At 38.4% G+C, this 12,605-nt stretch overlaps 1 protein-coding gene across 3 annotated transcripts in view; it reads left to right on the top strand.

The window, feature by feature from the left end:
- The window catches only part of PCDH15 (protocadherin related 15), a gene marked incomplete at both ends in the record, with an annotated part of 382,058 nt that overhangs the window by 326,713 nt on the left and 42,740 nt on the right, over positions 1-12,605 (top strand). For all 3 annotated transcript variants that reach the window (XM_080620329.1, XM_080620327.1, XM_080620328.1), the window contains 2 exons: positions 3,466-3,681; positions 7,561-7,649. In XM_080620329.1, coding sequence (XP_080476455.1) covers positions 3,466-3,681; positions 7,561-7,649 — 305 coding nt within the window. The remainder of the gene's footprint in view (positions 1-3,465; positions 3,682-7,560; positions 7,650-12,605) is intronic.

Below are 12,605 nucleotides of genomic sequence, written 5' to 3'. Positions count from 1 at the left end.
TTTTATTGGACAGGTGTAATGCACATCTCGCAGGGCACCTCCGGACAGCCTTTGGCAGCTAGCTAGGCAGTCACTGTAAATGCTCTCTCACTAGAGTGAAGACCCCTAAGGATACAAATCATATATTGCTCTCCTACCTGCCACTGTGTGCCTCGTGCCAAAACACATGCAGCATGGGATTATAGGATCTACTTTTTTTTTTTTTTTGTCCCCAGCTTCATTATCAACACATGAAGTTGAGTGTGGATAAGCCAGGGGGTTTTGTCAGACTGGTCTTTTCTGTATTGTTCGTGGCTTTAGCCTAAGCTGTGTTGTAGAAGCCGTACTTGCTTAGTACATGCTTAAATGCATGCTTAAATGCATGCACACTGTGATTTGTTAGGTATGTGGCAAGACAGTAATTTTTTTTTTTTTTTTTTTTTTTAAATTAGCTGCTCTGCATTACCAGGAAATAATTTCCAAAGAGGTTCATTGCTTGTCTCTCAGGTAGCACATAGGTGGTCTTCTAGATTAATTGCATCAAATATTATTCTTTACAAAGTCATGTGTCCCATCCTACTACAGGCAGGCTCTCATCTTTGAATACATGGAGGATCCAAAGCTCTCTTACAACATATTTGCAAAATTGATCCAAAAAGGCAAAAAGGCATCAAGAGAAGCCACTTTGAATGCTTCTTTAACCTACAGTTTGCATATTTCCAAGGTGTTTTATTTCTGTTATTCCATTTTTTAATGTTTCCTTAGTAATGTTAGTGGTAACAATCTAGTAATACTAATTACATGGAATCTTTCATTGTAATTTTAAGATTTCCTTTGCATTTAGTTAAGAACAGGTACTTGAAGTGAAATACTTGATTTTATATGTGCACAGGATGCTTGTGCCCAGGCAGGGACTGAGGGGTCTCTGGGAGGAGGGGTTGAGTCTGTCCCAGGCTGGGCAGAACCCCTTCCAATGGTCCCGAGGCCAGGCACAGCTGAAGTGGTGTTTTGATTTTTGCATTTGTTTCTCACCAACCAAATATTTTTTATATGGCAGTAAATTAATTTAGTTTTGTTCAAGTTGAGTGTGTTTTGTCAGTAACTGTGATTGGTAAGTGAACTCCCTGTCCTTATCTCAACCTATAAACTTTTTTATCCAGTAGAGGAGGGGGTGAGAGAGCAGCTGGGTGGGCCTTGGGGAGCTGGACATGATCATCACAATATACTAATCCAAGAATACATCAGATGAAACTGTGGTGGGAGTAAATATCTGATAAGGTCACTGAAGTCAGTGTGGTTGCTAAAGGCATGAAGGTAACCTGTTGTTCATTCCAGTCATTTATGCACCTCTTGAAAGGGCTGACTTGAGCTTGGTGCTGAACACTGACATTAGCTCTCAAAAAGTGATGACTGTTAGCACTTGCATATCAACCTGATTTTTAGGTATAGCTATTTCCTCACTTACTTGTGCCATATAGTATGCTTTCACATTTTTTTGTTCCTTCAGCAATTTACTTGTCAAAAGGAAAGCCAAAATTGAGTCTAGTCCAGAAAATCCACCTGTCAAGCTCTCGTCTGCTGTCTCCGTGATGTTTTGGGGTTTTATTCACACATACCAGTTGGATAGCAGGAGTGCTCTGAAAAAGCTCACTGATTACATTTACCTACTGACAAACAAACCAGGGTAAATTTGACTGACGAAATGGGGTAAATTTCAGAAATCTCATATCCTTCCCCATCTTTTCTAAAAATGCTAATAAAGGGGTTTGAGATTCACCCAAGAGGTAGTAATCTTGAGTTTAAAAGCCTTAAAAAAGCTATAGAACTAGAGAACAAAAGCACTTTAACACATTTTATATTTATGCTTTTCACAGCCAAGCCAGATAAGGTTTTATCAATGTAAAGGAAAACAAAACATCAAAACATTTACAAAGGATGCAAGACAGTCTGTCTCTGTGATGAGTGGCACCAGTGTCATTGTGGGAGCTCATCTTTGGGGCAGCTTTGCAGCACAATGGTATACTATATGAAACATAGTTGCCATCTCTAGCTAAACCAGCCCAGATATTTTTGCTTAAGAGCTGTATAGTTAAATCTATTCCATCTTAATCCAATCAGAGTAGCATGAAAAACACATCCAGTTTTGGGTACCTGGATTATTCATATGGTATGGGTATCACTTGGTGGTGCACAATGCAATCACTGGGCTGCATAGATTCACTTGTTACATCTCCTCACCGCTATTCCTGAAAATAAAAACAAAGTAAGAGTTAGTGAAAATTTTCACCTTATAGAACTTGTTTACTGATGGTGAGGAAACATTTAGTGATTAATGGCCATCTATTGAAGGCTTAATGACCTTGCACAGATAATATTTTTTTTAGATGGCTGTGGTGTATCATAATAAACAACTCTTCATGCTACCATAAACCCTGACTAGACTGTGATTATTGTTTTTCTTTCTAAATCATTGTGAAATATGAATTTTACACAAAGATCTGCATCTTTTTAAAGGTAAGGATGTTTTTCTGTCCAATGTTAGGTTAAGCTAGAGGCTGAAGAAGTTATGCCAATATTTTCATAAAAGTCTGCTAACAAAAGCTGAAGTGTCCCAGATGATGAGGCAGTGCTCAAGTCTAATGAGTGAGCAAATGTGCAGGCTGTTATTAGCTGCCATCTTGCTGACCCCTTCCTCAATGGAGCACATGAAAGCATTACAAGGGTCCTCCAAAGCATTCCTATCTGAATATGGTTACTGGCTTTTGAACAGGAGCATGATTTGTGCAGCGGGGTAGGTCTGGAAAGGCCAGAACAGGGCTACACAGGGTTGTTAGGCACAAGGTAGGTGAAATAACATAGCTCCTGGGGCTGCTTTATTGATGCCAGTACTGTGTCCTAATTCTGCAGCAGTTCAGCAATGGGAGAATGCCAGGGCCGCTTTCTGTTCTACACTGAGTCTGTACATCAGGTCCAATGTGCAGCATTAATGGAATGCTACTCAATCCTTTTTTTTTTTTTTTTGGTACAATCAGTGAGGGTGCAGAATATGTCTAAGAAGAGGGAGGGCATTCTTGTTATATAAGTTTGTGAACTGGGCTTGCACTGCTGAGTTTTTTTTTCTTTGATATTTAGTGTGAGAAGACTTTGCCAGTGGAGGTTTCTCAGAATTAAACTGTTCTTACCTGTTCAGTTTGTTACAGACTTGAAAAGTCCATTTATAATTTTTTTTGTTCTATTCTTTGTTTTCTAGCAGTTTAGTGCCAACACAGGAGAAAGAAATTGCTGGAAGAGCAAAACTGTGTGCATCAAAGTTAAATGAACCATTTGAAGTAATAGCGATATTGACTCTCTGGGATCTAACATTTAAAATGTCAGAGTAGAAGAAATTTGCAGGACCAATATGACTTTATTTAAAGGGCAAGGTTAATGATTCTTTGCATGCATATTTACTTTTTTTGCCTCTGCTTGTTTTCTTTTCCCTATTAGGCAGATGATAAAGATACTGGGAATTACAGTGCCATGCAATACAGACTCATCATTCCTCCAATCAAGGATGGTAAAGAAGGTTTCGTGATTGAAGCTTACACCGGGCTAATAAAAACTGCTATGCTGTTCAAAAATATGAGAAGATCTTATTTCAAGTTTCAGGTCATTGCAACTGATGATTATGGAAAAGGACTGAGCAGCAAAGCAGAAGTACTTGTAAGTATGAGCCAGGCATTATCTTTATGGAATAATTCCTGAGGAAATTCAAACACTACATAAAGTTTAACTCCCGGCAGAACTACAGGAAGGCCATAACTGCGTTTATTTTATCTTTTTAAGTCACTGAAATACAGCATTATTTTTTTTAAACCAAAAGCTGTCTTGACAATCTGAAACATATGTTCATGTTTCATGGCAGAGATACTGATTTCAGTAACTACACCAGACATGATATTCAGTATTTTATTTATTCAATGAGCCATTGTTAATAGTTCAATTTAGATTCTAATTGTCTGCATTAAGTATGGACCTAAGTTATGCTCTGGGTATTCTGGCAAAAAAAGTGCTGGGTTTATGCATTACAAGTATAAAGCACGTCACATCTATGTGGTCAGACACAAGCAGCTTTTTACAGATCATCTCGACCTGGTCTCTAAACCAGCAAGATGCAGCCAGCTCCTGAACAGTCTCTGAAAGCTAGAAGTCAGTTGACTTACTGGGGAGAGTCAAAGGGGCCATGTCTTGGTTGGCTAAGTCTTAATTGCTTATGTCTAGAAGAGAGACACAAGGAATAATTTTGGGCTAAGTTTTCAGGGAAGCAACATTTAAAAACTGGCACTAGCTTTAGGCCTTGAGCTCATGGTTTTGTGCTGAGTAAAGGACATTGACTTAGTCCAGACAAAGAAATCATCAAAGCTAAATTTCTTTAAAGGCTATATAACTTGATGGATTGTATTAATATTAACATAATGTCATAGGGATGAAGTGCATTACCTAGTTCATGGAACACTGTCAAATGATACAGATGATAGCGATAATACTTGGTATATTGAGTTATGCAGGAATTCAGCAAGTAAACATAATGTAAGATGTCCTCATTCTTGACCTCCCAAAATGATAGGGCATTCTTATGCAATTTATGCAGTAATAGTGTATTAAAATATAGCCAGAAGGTATCGACATTAAAATTAGAAAGTGAAATATGTCTCATTAATTTATAGAGGTATCTCAAAGTTGTCTGAGTGATGAACAGTATATTCAGTGGTTTTGATCAAGGCATGAAAGCTTAGAGTAGCTGTAGATACAATTACAGACAGACACCATCCCACCATGAAAGTTTGGGTTTGCACTAAGCGTGATCCAAAATTGAAGATTCTTTCTAGCTAGACTAAGCTGTTCCCAGTTTCATGATCTGAATAGAATTTGTCTGGCTGTCACTGTGGTGTCAGTTGTTCAGACTAGGAGGTGCTATTCAATACAAGATCAGGAAGCACACATAGATAAGGGAAATTAAATTAATTACTCATGTGCAAAAGAATAAGATGGGGGAAAAAGGTAGGATTGCACTGGGTGGAGATCTAGGGAGAAGGCAACGACACCAGGAGGGACAGTACTGGGAAGAACCTGAGCAGAGCAAGGTTTCCTCCAGAACTGGGGCCAGGAAACTTCCTCACAGCCCTGGCACAGGTCTGTGAGCAGCATAAAGTCTGTGAGCATTTACCAAATCCGCTGGTAAAATGTCTTCACATAGTAGGGGTGGTCCATGTGTTCCATGTTCCAGTCTGTTCCTGCTGGCTGGGACTGCAGGATGTCATATTAGACATCTGTAGATCTACTGTTTGATTGCACGTGATGAAATTTCCCTTTTTAGCATCTGTGAGACAAAAGAAAGAAATAAGAAATTACATTTTAAACCAAGCTTGCTGCAAGTAAGCACTTACAGGTACTAAATGTAGATAGTAACTATTCACTATGATATCTTTAACCAAATGTTTGTTGGGGGTTGGGAGGGGTCCCAAGGCCTGTTCCTCATTCAGCGTTCAGCATAAGCTACTCCCAGGAACCCATTGGGGCCGTATGATGATCAAGAATGTAGGCTCTGCCTTGCTTGATTTAAAAATTGGAAAGTGCCTAATGAATGAAGCATGGGATCAAAGGGATATCACTTGCAGGCTAGCAGTTATCAACAATTACATGCTTTCCTTGCCTCTGCTGCAAACTTCCAGTTTGTTGTGCTACTTATTTAATTTAACCTGGGACTTACATAGTTCTCACCAATGTATTCTTCAGATATTTATGGACCTGGGACATCTGAACATGCTTACTTCCAACCCTGTAATTGAGGCTGGTGCCTGCTATTTAGCATCACAGTACCTGGCTGTATTTGCCATTTCAGTAGTCCGGAAGTAGCAAAAGCATTCTAAGGAACAGTGATTTGAATGATCTCTGGTAACTATACCCCCAAAAGCTTGCAGAGAGCAGTGACCCTGGTGCCTCAGGGAGAGCCTTTGGTTTCCCACCCCTTCCATCTCTGCTCTCAGCATGTTTCCATCTCTCCCGGAGTAGAAGGGAGCATTCTCTTCCCACAGCTTTTGTTACAATGTAGTTAAGTTGGACTGAGTTCCTCAGCATAATGCTGTTTGTAATTATTGAAAAATTAAACCCTTTACAAACGCGGATAGCAAGCCAGTTAATGTTACTATGGAAACCTTACCTTTATCTTGATTACACTTGTTTTGCTATAACTTGTCATGAATGTGTGCTTATTCATATTTTTGTATATGAACAATTAGTTATAATTGTGATTCCTTGAATATCACAAGAACTATTACAAGTTTTTTTAGGTGTTGCATTTATGCAGTACTCCATGCATAGGTGCACAATGACTGGCTAGTGTAGTTAATTCTATTAAGTAGATCATTGTTTTAGAGTTCCTTTCAATGATCTTTGTCTAAAATTTGAGTTCATTATAAGTCTGTTTTTCTTACACAGAAGTGTGTACGTGCTACTCAGTGCATCTGATGACATTTCAAGAACATTTACATATTTAAAGTTGAATTAAGCTTCAAAGCTGGTGAATCAGTGTTTGATGTGAAAATACATTATGGTTTGTCTGCTGAAGTACTTACAGGGCTCGGGCTTCTCTTTTGAAAATCAGGGGTTGTTTTTTTCAGATTTGAATTGGATAACTCTGATTTTTAAATTTATAAGGTTTAACATTGTCCTACTTTTCCAAATTGACCTCCAGAATCCTCTATAGGGAGTATAGGTTTTGGAGTATAATGTTTGCTGTCATGCCTGTATGGGCATTAGCCAAGTTTTAAGAAATGTTTTATTTTCTCCAGCAGTATAAGTAACGGTTCCTTTCATAACCTAAGGGGAGGTTAGCTGTGCTAGTTAAGACAGAGCTGTTACAAAATGAAAAAATATTTGAAAGGGAGGAAAAAGCATGCAGTCATTTTACTGGAAGGCAGCCTTGGGATGAAAAATAGCTTGCAGAGACTAGATCAGGAGAAGTAAAGCAGAGTTTACCATCTCTGCTGAATATGATGCATGCTTGCAGTCCCTTGTGCGCACTGTCCAACCTGCCATTGAGAAACAGAAGGGTTACATTGCTTTTGTAGTAGAAAATGTTAATGTGAGAAATTTGTTTGGAGGTCAGTCTGTTCTTAGGTGCAATTCTGGAATATTTTTTTTTTTTCAAACAAAACACAAGTATTGAGTATATTTGAGACTTTTTTTCTGGCCCTTTTAGAGGAAAGAGTTAAAATGTAAAATCTACATGGTAATGTAAAATCTACAGATCCATGATTCTGTAAGTGAAGTCTAAACTGTGAAGATCATGTTTCATAGTCTGTCCCTATAATTCTGATGCAGTCCTGCAATTACTGTTTTAGTTAATTCTTTGTCTGCTCTTTGTTGGTTTTGGCTGCCAAGAAAAGCAAGATTTCCCAGCTCACTTACTCCTAATTAAAATGAGAAATCTGTATATCAGGACATGGCTATGATGGCTGGAAAGTTATTATTCCATTCTTTTTGTATGGGGAGGATGCTATGCATGGGAGTGCCAATTGAATTTCACTCTTTTGTTTCCAGGTCTCTGTGGTCAATCAGTTGGATATGCAAGTCATCGTCTCTAATGTTCCTCCCACCCTTGTGGAACAAAACAAAGACCAACTTATAGGGTAATAAATTTATTTACTCTACAAATTTCAGACAATTCACTGGGTTTATGTTTAGATTCAGCAAAGAGTGCTCCCTTTTATGCCATGATCTTCTTTATTGCCAAAGACTTGAAAACGAGCAAGCAGGTGTTTTGATGGGGAGTGCAACATGCTGAGTGGCAGCACCACTCCCCCCACCTCCAAATCTGCATTTTGTCCCTCCCCTAGAGATGGCAGATCTACAGCACTTCTTTGCTTGCACGTTTGCCCACTTTGTGGGCTGAAACTTGGTGTAGAGCTGCCCCTAATACAGACCATAGTGGAGCCTCCAAACACTGAGCACAGAAACTGCATCTGTCAGAATCCAGGATACAAAACAAAGCACATCTGCAAAAGGTTGAGGTAGCATGTCTTGGTGAGCTGTATTGCTTCACTATGGTTTTATTTGGGTGATGTAGCTGTATGGGAAAGCAGAATTTAGAAAAATTATAGTGGTACGGTTAATACCACTAGCTTCTTTAAGATTCTTTCCAACCCAAACCATTCTATGTTATCATGATAAAATTTTAATTGAAAAACAATGGTTACAGGGTGTCAATATAAGGGCCTAGCATGCATAAAATGTTGTGATGGGGGGATGGGTAATTAGAAACCTTAATACCTTGCAATAAAGGGGATATATTGTATCATATTGGAAACCAGCTAAAATCCTTTTAGTAAAATATGTTTTAATAGCATTCATACACCACAGCATCATCAGCTGCCAGGAGTCAGGTTTTCAATTCAAGCTTCTTTTTGTAAGACAATTTCCTATACTTTGTGTCATTAGGCATATGATCATGATTTAGATGATACGGGAAAGAAAATACTATAGCAAATAGTTTAGAAACATATCTTTGTATTCTTCTGTAACTTCATTACACACTGATAAATGGCATTTCTCAGATTTCAACAGGTCTGTTCCATCCTGCCTGTTGTCATACCTTTACCTCTCCACGTAATTTGAAATACCTTGGGGATGGTGATATAATCACTCACTGAAAAAGAATGTGTTGTCTGTAAATGGCTCATGTCTTCGCTAGGCTAGGAAAAAATATCAGTGGATTTGCTTCTGAAGATTTAAAATATTTTCCTTCCCCTTCTCTATTTTTAGCCAGGTGTATATTAGTTCTGATAGATTCTAACGTCAGAAACACTAATTAAGTTGTTCAGACAATAGTCTATATTCACAGGGACTCCATTTCTTAGAGCTAAGAATAATAAAGGAGTCTGCTTGCTTAACACTTAAGATCTAGCTTTCCAAAAGTGTCAGGTGTTTGTGTTGGCTGGGGAGACAAAAGAACAATACATCTTTAGGGACAGTAATAGGAAATGTTTGTTTCTGCTTTTCTAAACGTCCAAGTTCACCTTAGTGTGCTGCGTTGTGCAATTTTTTCTGTGCAGAGTAGTTCGTAGCCTGTCTGGGCTTCTGCTTTCTTGGGTGGTGAAGATGAACACGTGTTCAGTACCATTTGTTTCTAAGTGACACAGGACAATCTCATGCTAAATTGGACTTATGCTGTGTTTGAGATCTTCCCAGTTTTGGACTGTCCTGGTGTCAAGGAACCACCAGCAAAATACTGATGTCTCTTATAGAAGGCAGTTTAAAAACAGGATGAAACAAGCCTGACTTCAATGAAGAGTGTCAACCACATGACACTATTCATGGGACTGAGAGCATGAATGCTGCAACAGGTGACGTGGCAAGAACAGGAAGAGCAGATAGCATATTGCCCTTTCACAGTCTCTGCAAAGATCTGCTTTTACAAACACTGGAGCAGCTTGTTTCCAGGTCCTAGCAGGTCTCAGCAGTGTTCAGTGCCTCAATAATGAATTGTGCCGTAACCATACCCTCACTCCTCTCCTTTGAGGCCAAGAGGAGTATCAGGCGTATCCTGCCACAGTCTTGGAAAATGGCCCAGAGCCACATTCATCAGTCTCCATGCTCCAAAAAAACTCTTCTGCCATGCTGGAGTCTTGTAAAACTTGTTTCATGCTGTTCTGGCCCTTGTGCATGGAAGTCTCTGACTGATGTGTAAATACAATGGTTGGATTTGATGAACTAAAAGGTCTTTTCCAACCTAAACAATTCTATGATTCTATATTCCACAGTGAATGAAGCACTTGAATGATTGCAAAAATAGAAAAAAAAAAAAAACATTGTCAGGTTTTGAGTTCTCAAAATTAGCTTGGGAAGTCATAGAATCATAGAATAGTTAGGGTTGGAAAGGACCTTAAGATCATCTAGTTCCAACCCCCCTGCCGTGGGCAGGGACACCTCACACTAAACCATGCCACCCAAGGCCTCATCCAACCTGGCCTTGAACACTGCCAAGGATGGAGCATTCACAACCTTCTCGAACAGTGTGAAGCTAGCAAAGGAGTGTAGCATAAGGATTTCACTTCTAAGAGTAAGCTTTTAAGGACAGCCTTTGCTGGAAGAGATTCCATTAGCTTGTTTTAAAATTGTTGCATTCTTTACTGGAAATATTTGAAGAGAGCAAAGGTTTCAGAAACAATTTTGCATCTATGTACTTGTCTGTTTCAAATAGAAATACATTTATTTCATTTCCATCTTCAAATTTCTTGTTTTTTTTTTTTTCCTAAAGTTTAAAAGATTGCTCTTTCCCTGTTTTTATAAAGGCTTTAATAATTCATGTAGGACATAAAACCAGATCAATAGGAATCTGTGTTTTTTCTATAAAGTCATATAAAAATATGGCTATACAGAAGATACAGCCATAGGCAAAGGAAAATCAAATAATTTTGACACCTTTTCAGGCTGAAGTACTTTTGTCCAAAGAGTTTTCTGAGCCATTTCAAATAATGCACTAATATATAAAATTAGAAGACTTTGTGTAATTCATTAATAGATAAAAAGACTACATCATTAACTGAATTTATCACTACAGAGGTTATTCAGCTCTTTCTCCTCTCATTTTGGCACTTGAGTGATAGTAAGTGTTCCCTGAAAATGCAACATTTAACCACTAATTGCAATACTTGGTGATGGGGAATAATAGGGAAGTGGGTAGCTGGGTCATTTTTGAAATTATAGCAATTTTTCACAATAAAATAAATAGTGATTTAAACATTCTGGAGGACCAGTTATAACAGATTCTCCGTACTTGCCTGTTATTTTCACTAGAGGGTGGATACAAGGTATAGAGAAATATATAATTCTGTTCTACCACCCTGGAAAGGCTTACTCAGCATAGCCCTGAGATGTATGTTGGTTAATGGTCCAAAGAAAGGAAGCGTACCATAGAAGAAAAGATTTAAAGCATCACTACCTATTTGGCTTAGGAATTTGGCTTTTTGAGGGATGCAATAGCTATGTCTTTAGCTAATGTTTCTAATAGTGTTGTGATCCTTTGCAGTCATTCACTAGGGATCTTGGTTTTCCTCTGACTATTTTAATTTCATCAAGTTTTTCATATCCTCCAGACTGTACATCAATGTCAGATTTGCCATTTTTCTCACCTACTATATTTACGTCTGTTCAGACAGACCCATTTATGTCTGCTGCAGAAGATGACAGAGAAAATGGAGTGAGGTTTAGTGGAAATTTCAGTGTGTGTTCCTTAGAAAATTTGGTGAAGGCAGATAACACTGTTTTTTCAATATGGCAATGTTTGTGATTGCTTACATGTTGGGCAAGGAACAGCATTTCAACTAGAGTAAAATAGGTAACCTCATACTTAGAGCATTTAGTTCTTTGGGTTTCATATGATTGCAACTTAAGCTTCTAGCTAAAATTTGGTGTTCCACATTAGCAGGAGAGACCTCTGTTTCTCTCATCCCATAAGTAATGGAAATGTCTTGCTAACAAAATTCCTCTGTACATGCTTCTATAGATGGAAAATAATTTTCTCTGAAATGAAATAATGGAGTGGCTCAAAATGAGTGCTTTGATGAAATGCTCCATAGCCATTCCTCTTGAAAAGGCTGGTTTTGCCCTACAGCCTACAAACCCTACAAAATGGGATAATACTGCTTGGGGAATACTTTCTACCTGAACTACAGCTAGCCAAAACCATTTGGGCATCATTTGCAATGTTGATGCTTTTTGCATTGTGTGTGCTTTCTAAGCTAATCAAGAGAAAGCACATTTAGCTGCACTTGGACTCCTTTGGAGTTGTTAAAGAACACTGTGAGGATTGTCTCCTCACTTTCAAAAACTGTGTGAGGTTTACCACATTATTCTTTCCTCCTTGTAGTGAGCCTGGAAAGAACAGAGTTTCTTTTCCATCCACATGAAGAAAATCTCCCAGTGGTAGTGTAGGAGTATTTAATTGGAATGACCTCATGCAGCTAATAAACATGCATGGATAAAACAATAGAGAATTGTTTTATTATTTAATAAGAAATTATGTAATAAGTATAAATATTTGAACACTGAAATCTTAACTTCCCACATCAAGAAGTTTCTGTAGTCTCCTGTATTTTCAGTGGGATCTTGGTGGTGATTGTTGTTATCTTGACTGAAAAACAGACAAGTCATGGTGCCTGTTACAGTGCAGAGGCAGAGATCCCAAAATGCTTGTACTTGTTGCATATTGTGGGCTATCAAGCTTGCCTTCTCTCTGTGTCGCTCAAGCATTTTGCGCTCTCGTGGGCTGAGGAATTTAGGTGCATGCAGCTTCCTGGCCAGATCTGCCTCTGGAAGTGGAATCCAAGTGAAAATGCTTCTGTGTAGCAACTTTTTCTGTCTTCTGGATGTTCATGTGTATCATGTGCATCTTAATAGAGGTTAGTCCCTACTCTTCAAGACAAAACTACTAGAAATAGCACATGTGATAATTCAAGGGAACTTTTCTCCATGTGTGCTTTAGCCTGTTATAGACTTCCATCCTTTATACCTTAATGCTTTTAAAAGAAAGCGGTAGTTCCATAGTTTGAGCAAATCCACACTCAAAACCTCTAATGCAACGTAGA

This window comes from Psittacula echo (genome assembly GCF_963264785.1).
Source record: "Psittacula echo genome assembly, chromosome: 6".
Classification (NCBI taxonomy): domain Eukaryota; kingdom Metazoa; phylum Chordata; class Aves; order Psittaciformes; family Psittacidae; genus Psittacula; species Psittacula echo.
This window is presented reverse-complemented; position numbering and strand designations above follow the sequence as displayed.